General features: G+C 42.2%; 1 protein-coding gene across 1 annotated transcript in view; it reads left to right on the plus strand.

Annotated features, from left to right (window-relative positions):
• LRP2 (LDL receptor related protein 2) overlaps positions 1–14,462 on the plus strand; it is a 227,247-nt gene that overhangs the window by 172,140 nt on the left and 40,645 nt on the right. The window contains exons 51-60 of the mRNA XM_008258707.5: positions 1,832–1,984; positions 2,467–2,637; positions 3,425–3,648; positions 5,937–6,114; positions 8,292–8,488; positions 9,139–9,384; positions 10,113–10,241; positions 11,493–11,612; positions 13,218–13,334; positions 14,007–14,123. Of these exons, the coding sequence (XP_008256929.3) occupies positions 1,832–1,984; positions 2,467–2,637; positions 3,425–3,648; positions 5,937–6,114; positions 8,292–8,488; positions 9,139–9,384; positions 10,113–10,241; positions 11,493–11,612; positions 13,218–13,334; positions 14,007–14,123 (1,652 nt within the window). The remainder of the gene's footprint in view (positions 1–1,831; positions 1,985–2,466; positions 2,638–3,424; positions 3,649–5,936; positions 6,115–8,291; positions 8,489–9,138; positions 9,385–10,112; positions 10,242–11,492; positions 11,613–13,217; positions 13,335–14,006; positions 14,124–14,462) is intronic.

Raw genomic sequence — 14,462 nt, forward strand, 5'->3', positions numbered from 1 at the left:
TTTTTGCTCTACTACTTACTGATTATACAATTTCATGGCCTCATCAGGAAAGCAGAGATAATAATAATCTCTCTTTCCAGGGTTGTTGTAAACTTAAATAATACTAAGCTTTTAAAAGTCTTGATGTAGGACCTGGCATTTAGCACATATTTAATAAATAGCAAGTTTTTAAAAAGATTTGAAAGGCAGGGATTCAGAGAGAGAAGGAGAGAGTGAGACAGAGATCTTCTATCTGCTGGTTCACTCTCAAAATGGCCGTAACAGCCAGGGATGGGCCAGGCCAGAGCCAGGATCTAGGAGCTTCCTCCAGGTCTCCCACATGGGTGCAGAGGCCCAAGCACTTGGGCCATCTTCTCCCTCTTTCCCAGGCACATTAGTGGAGAGCTGGATAGGAAGTAGAGCATCTGGGACTTGAACTGGTGCCCATATGGGATGCTGGCCCTGCAGACGGAGCTTAATGTTCTACACCAAAGTATTGTTCTAGTTAAACTCTGCAGTATTGGAATCCAAGATTGTGGATTCTCCTCCTTTGTCAGGATTTACCCTGGCAAGACTTTGCATTTATATACACTCATTTCCTCAATCTCAAGGCTACAAGAATGCTAACAATTAAATATTCTGACATCCAGCCTGGTTGGCTCAAGGCTCACCTCTTGGAAAGAGACGTTCAAGCTTTTTGGAAGGGAAATCATTCTGTTTCCAGTTGGAATTGATTATCAAATCTTAAGTGACCTTCCAGTTCTAGGGGTATTGAACCCTTTGGAAGGTTATGAATAGTTAAGACTGGCGAAAGCCCTGCTGTATAACAACACTTACACATTTATACTTTGGTCTCAATTCTGAATGGTGCACAGATGCCCAAAGCCCAGGTTTCCCTGATGCCAGGTTAGGGGCCCTAGGTGTGATTATAAATTAAATTCAAAGTATATCATTGAAAAAATTAAAAGAAAAATAAGAAAGGAAGGAAGAGGGAGAGTTGGAGGGAAGGAGGGAGGTTAGGATTGGAAGTATCATTATGTTCTTAAAACTGTATCTACAGAATACATGAAAAAATTTCCCCTTTGTGTATATATACACATATATATGCATATATATACATATATATATGTGTATATATATATAAGCTCCTTTGTATGTGTATATATATACATATATGTGTATGTGTATATATACACAAAGGGGAAATTTTTTCATGTATATATACATATATGTATAATATATATATTTTTTTAAAATAATGCCTGCCTTGTACCAAATAAGTGGATTTTATTGATTAGCAATATGTTTAGACCTGGAATATCATTGAGGTAGGAGTTTTTGTTTTTAAACCAATTCTAATATTTTTCTAAAGCTTTTTAAGTGAACTCATTTAGCCTAGTCTGACAGGGCCAGGGATGGGTGAAGTTTCTCTTTATATTAAGGATAGTGCAATTTGGAGTTTTTTTGTACAACTTCAATGATAGATGAATCTGTTTTCCTGACTCCATCATTTAAACTAGAATCCATTTCTGCTTCACTGTTTTCTGTGCTTTGCTTGTAAGGCTATCTTATACATGAAGAAAGTAGAACCGGAATGCTGGTGTGAGGTGTGTCCCCGGACTTGCCCTTGCGACATTGCCTTAAAGAGGGGATTGTAGCACACGCACTCTTGCACTCTCATTGCCTCATCACAGCAAGGCCAGCTTCCTGTACCCCCTGTCCTTATTTGCCAGGGAAAGGTACCTCCTCACAGCTGTCGGTGTGATTCTCAGGTGGCCTGGATAGGAAATTAGGTGGCTAAATAGACACTGTTTCACAACCTAACTGTATGTGTAACTCTCGGCTGTTTCAGAAAGCTCTATTGGGTGGATGCCCACCTGGATTGCCTCTTCGTCTCTGACCTCGAAGGTCGATACCGCCTCACCCTGGCCCAGCACTGTGTGGATGCCAATGGCACCTTCTGCTTTGAAAATCCCAGAGGACTTGTGCTTCACCCTCAATATGGGTATTGTCTCCCTGGACTCTTGAGCTCTTCTTTCATGCCTCTGCCTCTGTTATCAAAAAGCCTGTTCACATAGCTATCTCAAGCCAATATCTTGCTGGGATTTGTCTGCTGCTTTTCTTACCTGGAAAATGGGTTGAAACACGGCTTGTTAAAATGATATTCATCAGCTATTCTGTTTTCTTTGCCATGACATCACATTTCAAGTCACAAGTTTTTACTGCATGCAAAGAAAACTGTGGTATAAAAACACCTCTTTACTGGACCCTTCGTGTCATAACCACTGAAAGCCACAGTGAATTGATCATGTTCATTCTTAAGCATTTCCTATACATCATTTCCTTTCTTCTCTTTTATATTGTTTCATTTCTGAGAATCTCTGGAGAATGTACACTACATTTCTCTAGAAGTGGAGAAAAGTTATGTCTTTTGGCTACTGACTTCTTTTTGCTTCAGGCACTGACCCCCTCTGTTTGCTCCAACAGGCATGTCTACTGGGCAGACTGGGGTCACCGTGCATACATTGCAAGAGTAGGCATGGATGGAACCAATAAGTCTGTGATCATCTCTACCAAGTTAGAATGGCCCAATGCTATCACCATTGACTACACCAATGATCACTTGTACTGGGCAGATGCTCACCTGGGTTATATTGAGTACGTATATTGAAAAGAATAAAACAACAGGGCGACTGTTTATTGCAAACACCAGAATGTGTGTTTCCTTTGTGTTAATCCCATGCATGTTGTAACTGACCTGTTTATTGGAAGACGCCCTGAGGTTACTTGTAGCTAAAGCTGTTAACATACAGTTCACTGAGTTTTATAGTACAGCAGGGAAAGAGTGAGCTCTAAAGTCATGCAGATTGGAGTTTATGGCCTTGTACTTTCCCTTCCAGAAAATGAGCCTCGTAATCCCTCTCCTATGGTAGTGAACTTCATGCTCAAGTTTTACTAACAGCCTGATGTCCCCTAGAACAGCTTCTCTCCCAAATGTTCATGAGAAGGTGGGATTCCAGCTTTTATGTTGCTATCTTGATTTCATCCAGTGATTTATGAAACCAGAGTACTCTTCACCCATGATAGCAAAAAGGGTGCTTAAAGGAGAACATCAACGTAAGGAGGTTATAACTCTACAACTGCTGTTCCACCTGCACCTGCAGGAGAGCAGCTGTGGTTAGGCATTAGTGCTTGTGTAGATCCTGTAGATATTCCTATTTTTTAAGCATTGCATTTTCAACATTTTATCTTTTATTCAGCCAAAATAAATCCTCCAAGATTAGTTCTTCTTCTAATTAAAGACTAGGAGTTCTAGTGAGAATCTGAATTTTAGTTATCTCTGTAGGTAGGATTTCATTATTAATTTGTTAATTAATTTACCCCAAAAGGTATTGGAGAAGAGCTATCTTTATCACTCAGTGACCATTTGCTCCTGTGACTGCAGGTACTCTGATTTGGAGGGCCGCCATCGACACACAGTGTATGATGGGACGCTACCTCATCCCTTTGCTATCACGGTTTTTGAAGACACTGTTTATTGGACGGACTGGAACACGAGGACAGTTGAAAAGGGAAACAAATACGATGGATCAAATAGGATGATGCTGGTGAACACAACACACAGACCCTTTGACATCCACGTGTATCACCCGTACAGGCAGCCCATTAGTGAGTTCCTTTAGGTTATGTGTCTGTCATTCTGGACTCTTTAGGCATAAATATCAACATTTACAAACAGTTGTTGTTACTTGTTCATTCTTTCTTCAAAACACACTGAGAGCTGAGAGTATGAGAAATATCTTTAGAATTATTGTCCTACTCCAGGAAAGGCTACTTACAACTCTTTTAAAAAATTTTGCCATAGTCTTAAACATAAATCGGTTTTTGGGTTTTGATCAAATTTACCAGTTATTTTACCATATTTACTTATTTTATTTTGGTGGGAGGAATGAAGCATTTTTAAGTGAGTTTAAAATGCCATGACATTTTGGCCCTTAAATACCTAAGTAATGACATTTGAAAAGAAATAAAAGCTTCCTTCATATATAATTCAGGTATGATACCTAGGAAATTAAGAATCATTCCTTAATACTAAGATAGACTTACTTTAAAATAAGGCTTAAAAGAACATTGCAGTCATTATAAAACATTTATTAAATGTCTATTTACATATGACATGGTGCAGAGTATGAGAGATATTATTTTTGTCTTCTTGAAGACAGTGTCAAGAGCAATATATATTGATGTCACACAAGTTAGAGAATTTGTTTTTATTTGCTTGTGAACTTTTGTTTTTCATGTAGTTAAAGCCATTTTATGCTTTAGAAATGATATAGCAGGGGCCCAGCTGTGGCATAGTGAGTTAAGCCATTGCCTGCAGCACTGGCATCCCATATGGGCGCCAGTTCAAGTCCTGGCTGTTCCACTTCCAATGCAGCTTCCTGCTAATGCACATGGGAAACAGAGAAGATGGCCCAACTGCTTGGGCCCCTGCATTCAACATGGGAGACCCCAGGGGAAAGCTTTTGGCTCCTGGCTTCAGCCTGGCCGAACCCTGGCCGTTGTGGCCATTTGGGGAGATAACCAGCATATGGAAGACTCCCTCTCCCTCTCCCTCTCCATCCCCCTCTCCCTCTGTAGCTCTGCCTTTCAAATAAATAAAATAAGTCTTTAAAAATAAGAAATAACCTATCAAAATCTGAAATATACTTTGGGGACAGCCATTTTTTTCTGGATCTGCTTTGTTGTAAACTTAGTAGTAAGGGAAAATGAGAATTCAAAAAATAAATATTCAATATTTCCTTTTGGAAATTGATATTCTTCATTTTATTTCATTAGAAATCAATCTCACCTCTAAGTGGTGACCCAGAAAGTTAATAATGACACTGCTTCATTTACCCAGTCACACTGTTCTTGCTCAGATTTGCCTTGCTGTGTCCTTTGAATGAGGAAATGAATAGAGCATCTGCTAGAAGTTGAGTTTTTTATTTATTTATTTATTTATTTATTTTGACAGGCAGAGTGGACAGTGAGAAAGAGAGACAGAGAGAAAGGTCTTCCTTTTGCCGTTGGTTCACCCTTCAATGGCCACCGCGGCCAGCGCGCTGCGGCTGGTGCACGGCGCTGATCCGATGGCAGGAGCCAGATACTTCTCCTGGTCTCCCATGGGGTGCAGGGCCCAAGGACTTGGGCCATCCTCCACTGCACTCCCTGGCCACAGCAGAGAGCTGGCCTGGAAGAGGGGCAACCGGGACAGAATCTGGCGCCCCGACCGGGACTAGAACCTGGTGTGCCGGTGCCGCAAGGCGGAGGATTAGCCTAGTGAGCCGCAGCGCCAGCCTAGAAGTTGAGTTTTTAAAAATATGTATTTATTTATTTGAAAGGAAGACTTACAGAAAGAGAGAGAGAGAGAGAATCTTCCATCCACTGGTTCACTCCCCAAATGGCCACGATGGTCTTCCAAGTGGGTGGCAGGGGTGCAAGTATTTGGGCCATTCTCTGCTGCTTCCGTAGGTGCATTACAGGGAGCTGGATCAGAAGTAGAGCAACTGGGACTGGAACTGGCACTCATGGGATGCTGGCATTGCAGGTGATGACTGAACCTGCGGTGTCACAATGCTGGCCCTTGGAAATTAATATTTTGACTTTGATTCTGGACACCACTTAAATATGAACAATTACTGAGTGTCAATGAAAATAATTTTTTTTTTAGAAATAGAAGAAGAAACCCAACACCAGTAAGAGCCTCACTTCTGGTAGTATACAAATAAGCTTTCTCAAAGCAAAGGGTTGTGGCTTGTCTAACTATATGTCCTATTTATGAACTTTTGGAAAAAACATAAAACAGGGTATTTTTCTTCATCTCTAAGAAATGGTGAGTTAATCAAGATGAGTAGTGAGTGTTATATGCTTCATACTCTTTGTGAAGAAATGCACTTTTTTTTCTTTTTCACTAGTGAACAATCCTTGTGGCATCAACAATGGTGGCTGTTCTCATCTCTGCCTCATCAAAGCAGGAGGAAAAGGATTCACCTGCGAGTGTCCAGACGACTTCCAGACCCTTCACACAGGCGGCACCACACGCTGCCTGCCCATGTGCTCCAGCACCCAATTCCTGTGTGCTAACAATGAAAAGTAAGGCTCTCTTTCCTTTCTCTCCAGTGCCTGTCCATCCTTTGAGCACACATGGAACTTCAAGGCTTAAGGGGATAGATGTTTTCTTTTTTTAAGATTTTTTAAATTTATTTATTTGAAAGGCAGAGGTGCAGAGAAAGAGATAGAGAAAGAGAAGGATCTTCCATCCACAGGTCCACTCCCCACATGGCCATAATGGCTGTGGCTGGGCAAGGCTAAAGCCAGGAGCCAGGAGCTTCATCTGGATCTCCCACATCGGTGCAGGGGCCCAAGGACTTGGGCTGTCTTTTGCTGCCTTCCCAGGAGCATTAGCAGGATACTGGATCCAAAGTGGAGCAGATTGGACTTGAACTGTCACTCAAAGGGGTGCCAGCATTGCAGGCAATCACTTAATCTGCTACATCACAGCACCGGCCCCAGAAGTTTTCTTTTTCTTTTCTTTTCTTTTCTCTTTTCTTTTCTTTTCTTTTCTTTTCTTTTCTTTTCTTTTCTAAAGATTTTATTTTATTTATTTGACAGGCAGAGTTGTAGACAGTGAGAGATTAAGAGGCGGGGGGGAGGGGGGCGCGGCACCGCGGCTCACTAGGCTAATCCTCTGCCTTGCGGCGCCGGCACACCAGGTTCTAGTCCCGGTCGGGGTGCCGGATTCTGTCCTGGTTGCCCCTCTTCCAGGCCAGCTCTCTGCTGTGGCCAGGGAGTACAGTGGAGGATGGCCCAAGTACTGGGGCCCTGCCACCCCATGGGAGACCAGGATAAGTACCTGGTCCTGCCTTCAGATCAGCGCGGTGCGCCGGCCGCAGCGCTCCAGTCGCAGCGGCCATTGGAGGGTGAACCAATGGCAAAGGAAGACCTTTCTCTCTGTCTCTCTCTCTCTCACTGTCCACTCTGCCTGTCAAAAAAAAAAAAAAAAAAAAAAAAAAAAAAAGGAGGCAGGGGGGAGAGGTCTTCCTTCTGTTGGTTTACACTCCAAGTGGCCGCAACGGCTAGAGCTGCACTGATCCAAAACCAGGAGCCAGGTGCTTCCTCCTGGTCTCCCATGCAGGTGCAGGGCCCAAGCACTTGGGCCATCCTCCACTGCACTCCCGGGCCACAGCAGAGAGCTGGACTGGAAGAGGAGCAACCAGGACTAGAACCAGTGTCCATATAGGATGCCGGCGCTACAAGTGGAGGATTAATCTAGTGCACCACAGCACCAGCCCAGAAGTTTTTTAATGAACAAAGATTTGGTCCATGTGGACCATACCAAGGCTCTCAGCCTCCAACTTCAGAAGATTTCTTACTTGAATAGAAGGAATTTGTTAACCAAATTGTATGTGGGTTTTTATGTTGTAGAGAGGAGAGCAGACTATATATTTCTTATTTCTAGTGCATGTCCAGAGCATTAGGGCCAAAGTGTATGTAAGGGTAAACTGAAACATAGCCCTCAGGGTGATAGAATTTCACTGTGTTCTCCACACCCATACAGGTCTAGCTCCTTAGATCCTGTGCCAGAGGATATAGAGTTACACATTCAAATCTGTTTATTATCGATTGTTCTTGCTATGAAACATAGCCACAGATTATTTTCCTGACAGTGGCCACAGGACATTGATGGATAGGGGAACTGAGTCAGATAGCGATGTGGATAGATTTGTTCATGCAAATCAGAGTTTAAGATATCATAACTGATTATTTTGGTGATTAAATAAAATATCTGAGATTAAGACTCTATCAGTATACTTATCATTGATGTAGGCACTCAACACCTGTTAGTGTGCTTCGACTTCCCAACCAGTACCTAAAGGTCTTCTAAGTCAGCCTCAACCAATCACTGCTTCTAAAATCATGGCTCCAAGCACCCAGTGGTCTTCTAAGTCAGCCTCAACCAATCACTGCTTCTAAAATCATGGCTCCAAGCACCCAGTCAATTGTTTGTTGTGAAAAGAATTTAATCATCATACCCAGAGCACATTTCAGTGTGTATTTGGTTCTCAGCAAACCATCCCCATCTCTTCGAGTTATGTTTCCTCTGGAATTGTGGCACTGTAACTGAACATTAATCCTTTCCTAGGTCCACAGGAGAACTCATACACTTTGTTACTTGGGATTCAGTGTGATTTCTTCTCCCCAGGCAGCCCTTGCCCTCTCCTCTGGCCCCTGAGACCTTGCTAGTGAAGTGCGGTGTTTTCTCTGAGCAGGTGTATTCCCATTTGGTGGAAATGTGATGGACAGAGAGACTGTTCTGATGGCTCTGATGAATCGGCCCTGTGCCCTCAGCGCTACTGCCGGCTTGGACAGTTCCAGTGCAAGGATGGCAACTGCACTAGCTCACGGACCTTGTGCAATGCTCGCCAGGATTGTCCCGATGGGTCTGATGAAGAACATGCCCTCTGTGGTTTGTTGAGTTTCTTTCTGCCTTTTTACAATTTTTTTTTTTTTTTTTTTTTTTTTTGCCTACCTCTATAGTTGACTGTGTATAGTCATGTTTCTCTGGGGATTTCCTCAATGCCAAAAGCAAAACCAGTTCCAAGCCTTGTAAGAAAACTCAAGGCCCCTCCTGTATCTATTTTTACAGGTTTTTTTTTTTTAAAGAAATCTTGAGGCAGATAATAAGTTGTCTAAATTGGTGGTTGTTCACCATGTGCTAGGATATAATCCTCCTTGAGAGCTAACAATAAAGATGAAATGACTGTTTTTCACCCTGATTTCAAAAAAGGACTCTCACTTGTAACATTTGTGTTTCCATTGAAAAAGGAAAAAAAAATCCTCCAACCTTAAAGTGACAAGTCAACAATAGCAACACAAATCATTTGAAGACCATTGTCTAGAAAGGGAATAGGGATGGGGGAGAGTGCACTTAGCACAGCAGGGCATCTAGTCCTTATCCCTTCATTCTACATGCAAGAAAAAGACATTTAAGAATTTTGGAGGCAGTGATGGTAAAAGAAACAACTGCCCATGTAGTAGCACTGGTTGATAATTAGTACATTAAGATTTAAATCCTTGGTGCCTTCTAAGCTGACAACCAAATGCTCCTGCTTATAGATAACCACCGGTGTGAGTCCAATGAGTGGCAGTGTGCCAACAAGCGTTGCATCCCGGAAGCCTGGCAGTGTGACACAGTGAACGACTGTGGGGACAACTCAGACGAAGAGAGCTCCCACTGTGCCAGCAGGACCTGCCGGCCAGGCCAGTTTAAGTGTGACAATGGCCGCTGCATCCCTCAGTCGTGGAAGTGTGATGTAGATAATGACTGTGGAGACCATTCAGATGAGCCAATCCCGGAATGCCGTGAGTTCCTGGGGTGGGGTAAAGCATGGCCAGAGCAGGGGAACAAGGAGAACCTCTGTGTGGCTTTGCAGAGACATGGAACCCCCTTCTTCAGCCACATGAGATGCTCCCACTCAGCCCGCACTGTGACCTCTGGCACGGCAAGTCAGTAGATAGCTGTATTGCTTACAAGTTGAGTCAGACTGTGTTTCTGAACTGGGTGGTACTTCCTCTAGTTGCTTATCCAGGATATAGTCATAAGAGCTTATATTTTGTGTATCCAGCACTTTCTCATTTGAGCATCAGAGAAACACTGGGAGCAAGGGAACGTGAGTATTAACCAATTCCTGTTTTATAGGTAAAGAAAAGTTAGGCTATTATATATGGTCACATTCCCATTTAGTAGCAGAGCTAACACTGCAAGTCAGGTTTTCTAACCCACACCTGCCTCCTGCAAAAGTTACACTGCAAAACAAATGAGTGGCACTGAGATAGTGAGGAGACTTAGGACCGATTTTCTGCTCATTATAAATGGACTTGATATGTTGCCAGCATTGGTTTTATTGGCAATCAGTTATTGTTACCTGCCAGCTTACTGACTTCAGTATGAGCCAGGCAAGGTTTCTTCCTGATACTTGTTACCCATCAGCACCACGTCTCCAGTGTGACAGCAGAAAGGTGCCTTCGGGCACCCTTTCCCCACAGGACTGAGACTTCAGTTCTGACTTTGCTGCCTCTTGCCTTTCCAGTGACATCCGCACATAACTGTGACAACCATACGGAATTCAGCTGTAAAACCAACTACCGCTGCATCCCACGGTGGGCTGTGTGCAATGGTGTCGATGACTGCAGGGACAACAGTGATGAACAAGGCTGCGGTAAGAGGGGTTGGGGATGGGGGATGGACAAATCTAAGTGCCCAGTACATTTATTGTAAAAGAGATGAGTGTGCATTTCCTATGTCATCTTTCCTTTTTTAACCTTTTAAAGGGTAAGTTGTTGGTTGCTATAATAACATGTTACCTTTTTATAGCATGTACAGTGTTGTGGTGGATTCATTCTGAGAAGAGGAGCTTGGTGGGGGCAGGAGGCACGGAGTCACCACACAGACTCCAGGAGCCGGGTGAAAGTAGGCCAGATGCGAGCAGCCTACAGACTCATTTATTTCAGTTGGTATAGCAGCTTATATAGCCAAGGCAGCCAATCTGGTCAAGGGGCGGTTTATGCCCTAACCAATCACAGCCTGTTGCCAGGCAGTTTCTGAAGCCATCCAATCACAGCCTGTTGCCAGGCAGGTCCTGTTATCAGTGGCCATCTTGGCATGGCCTTCTCATTCCACCATAGTACAGGGCTGTGGGGGGAAGTTCATTTATATCATCTTAAATGACACTCCATCCCAAAAGATGTTATAACTGGGAAAGACATACCTGAGATTTTAGGGAATTGAGTCATTTCTCCCAAATGTAGAATCCTTATTCATACTTGACAAATTTAAGTGGCTTGCCTAATCTTACAGATTGGGTGAAAGAAGAGTAGAGAAAAGAATTGACATCTATCACCAAAATGTATATTTTCAAGTCAGAATATTGTTTGTTTCATATTCTAATTTATTTCTGACTTTCCATTTCATCCATTGGATAGCTGTAGCCACTATGGCAACATGGAAAGAATGTATGGACCAAGGGCCAACTGTATTAATGGGAATTTTCAAGATTAGGCATATACTCTAACTTGAAACCAGTGTGTCTATGAATGTGTGCTTGGTTTAATTGGAAGAGAGGAAAAGAAGATACTGAGTTGTTTTACTAATATTGAGTCTAATTGACTAATGACAACGTGATGATGGGAATGTTCTTTAGTTTGCTTGTGGCATCCTTTTAACCTCCCTTATCAGACCTTTGTTGCAGATTACAACCAGATACCTATTCATTTTTTGAACAATTCATACAAAAGGGAATGGACCTAGTTTCGAGCCATAGAATAGGTTTCAGTTAAGCCAAACAAGGGATATTGACAAGTGTTGCTGGCATTCCTCTCTCTGAGAGCTTCCAGAGTGTGGTGACATATTCTACTTTGTGCATTTCTTGACCACTGGTTTATGGACTCTTTGCAATGACTGTGCCTTGCAGAGGACAGGACATGTAATCCTTCGGGAGAATTCCGATGTAAAAATCACCACTGCATCCCTCTTCGCTGGAAATGTGATGAGCACAATGACTGTGGGGATAACTCGGATGAGGAGAACTGTGGTGAGTGCTTCTGGTTCTGCGAGCCTATGTGCCGCCCTGTGAGGATCACTCTCTTCTGCATTCAGTTGTCCACTGCATTCATCCTCAAAGGCTAGGACAACAGCTCTCTCATATCCATTTCTGCTGGGTGATTCAGTTCCACGTTCTCTTTGAACAAAGGTCCAACATCTTCTGAGATGTTTATAATCAAGCTTTGGGAAGAGGAGGATATTTAGGAATTTTTTTTGTTTGTTTCTGACAACTTATTTCCACCCAACTTCTTTTCCCCAAAGAACTGGAGATGATCTATGAGCAAGTGTAAATACAATCAGATAAATAGAATAGAGAGAGAAAATCTGTTCCAAGAGAAGTAAAGGAAGGAAAGGCGTTAACCTAAAGATCTTGTTCCTTACGTTCTTTCCACCAAATGATCTTAATAGAAGAGGGAGAACTTGAGTTTGGATTGTTTTCCTTCCTGGAACAGCTGACTATTTCAGGATGCCTGTTGTTCAAGTGACAGGTCAGGTTTTAGTTCTTCCATCTCAGTTGAAGGTACTGGCTACTAGGAACTGGACAGAGTTTGAGGAAAGGATGCCAAAGGTCTGACTCACACCAAACTCGAGGGCCAGTCCTGAATAATTGGGCGTGCCTTGAAAACAGCTTTCATGAAGCCCCATCTTGAGTATATAGCAGTGATTTATGTCGATTCCAAATTGGCTAATATGAAATACACTCTAATTTTCGCTACCTTTTAGAAGTGAGAAATAATACTGTTCATGGCAGGTAATTGAAATACTTAGAATTCTGGTTACAGCTGCAAATATTAATCAATTACAAACCTCTTAAACAATGGGGCATTCCAAGAGGCATTTTACTGTTTACTAAAAAGAACACATGTTGAATCTTTGAAGAGATCCTCTAGGGGCCGGTGCTGTGGCATAGTGGGCAAAGTCTCCGCTCACAGTCCTGGCATCCCATATGGGTGCCGATTTGAGTCTTGGCTGCCCCACTTCCAATCCAGCTCTCTGCAATGGCCTGGGAAATCAGTAGAAGGTAGCCCAAGTCCTTGGGCCCCTGCCATCTGGGGAGTGAACCAGCGGATAGAAGACCTCTCTCTGCCTCTCTGTAACTCTGCCTTTCAAATAACTAAATAAATCTTTTAAAAAAAGAGATCATCTAGAGTTTCATGAAATCAGATATTTTAAGTCTGTGATTATAGGGTGGATTGAAATTATGTTTCTGCAAAAATTAAAAAAAAATAGGAAGGAAGGAGGGAAGTTGGGGGGGACAGGAAAGGTGGGGAGGAAATATTGTTATCTTAGAATTGTACCTATGAAATATATGAAATCTGTTCTCTTTATATTACTAAAAATTTAAAAAGTAAAATATAAAAAGAAGAAAATGAAACTCTGTGATAAAAAATATCTTTGGATAAACCTCTTATAAAAGCCATTTTTTTATAGACTTAAAATTGAAGTAGCGGGTCTAGTTTTAGAGGAAGAGTTTTAGAGGAATGTGGGATGCAGGAGGATATTGGGCATCGAGGGTGCCTTGACCAGTTAACAAGTCTGTTTCCTGTGTTTGATTCCTGGTGCACACTAATGGCCACATGGCTTTCCTTTTCAGTCCCCCGGGAGTGCACAGAGAGTGAGTTTCGATGTGCCAATCAACAATGCATTCCTTCTCTGTGGATCTGTGACCAAGACAATGACTGTGGGGACAACTCAGATGAGCGGGACTGTGGTAATTGTCAAAAGCATTTTGTGGAGGGTTCCATAGACTCTTGTACTATGACTGCATGGTAACTTCAAATTCGTATTTATTAGACTTTTTAGAGTAAACTGAATTTTGTGTAATTTATGTCATATGTAAAACTTAGCAGAATACCATATCTTCTGCTCTGTATTTTCTATGCTTTATTCATAAATTGTAGCAGCCTAGATCAATCATAACAGGGGAAAATAGCAGGGAATTAAAAAACAATCCCAAACATTTCCTAGGAGCAAACCTTGACCTTGTAAACAAAAACATTGATCTTTCTGATGTTCACAGAAAGTTGTGATCAGAGCAAAGTGTAACGGTCAGAGCATTGGAGCAGGAATCCTGAACCCCACGTAACTTTTATAGCTCTTTATTGATTGTTAACTGAGGAAAATCAGGACGCCTATAAAAATTGGAGAATTTGAGTTTCTGCTGAAAATCTTTAAGAGCTAGTGGTCATTTAACAGAGGAGAGATAAGTCCTTCTACCTGCATATGTTAAGTGGAAAAAGTGAGTTTGGACAGTTTATTCATTTCCTTTGAGCCAGTCTGGACATGTGGTTAAGAATGTAGGAGAGTACTCACCACACTCCATGTACCAACACCTGCCTGCAAATGACAAGGCCTCCTGGGCGTGCCAATCCTCTCTCTTCAGACATGAGGACCTGCCATCCTGACTATTTTCAGTGTACCAGCGGACACTGTGTGCCCAACCATATAAAATGTGATGGAAGAGCCGACTGTTTGGATGCCTCTGATGAAGCTAGTTGTCGTAAGTCCTTGGATACCTGTGGTCCTGCTTATCTGTCAGCTACCACTTCTTTGACTAAAAGGCCATATACATGTTCTATTCAGCATTCATTGATAATTATCAATTCACCTGGAGTCTGAGTCATCATATCCATTATTTCCGTTTCAAGTCAAGTGCATTTCATTAATAATATTTTAAATAGAGAATTATTAAGTAGCCTCAACTGGTAGACTATTTATCTTGTATTATTAGCAGCTATACAAATCATTAATTGGATAAAAAAAATTTCAGGCCAAAAAGACTATTCAAGCAACGAATGAACTAGTATTAGAACTTGGGTTGGGTATTTGAACAGATTGA

The sequence above is a fragment of the Oryctolagus cuniculus genome, chromosome 3 (assembly GCF_051225735.1).
Source record: "Oryctolagus cuniculus isolate XC-2025 breed Fujian yellow rabbit chromosome 3, ASM5122573v1, whole genome shotgun sequence".
Classification (NCBI taxonomy): domain Eukaryota; kingdom Metazoa; phylum Chordata; class Mammalia; order Lagomorpha; family Leporidae; genus Oryctolagus; species Oryctolagus cuniculus.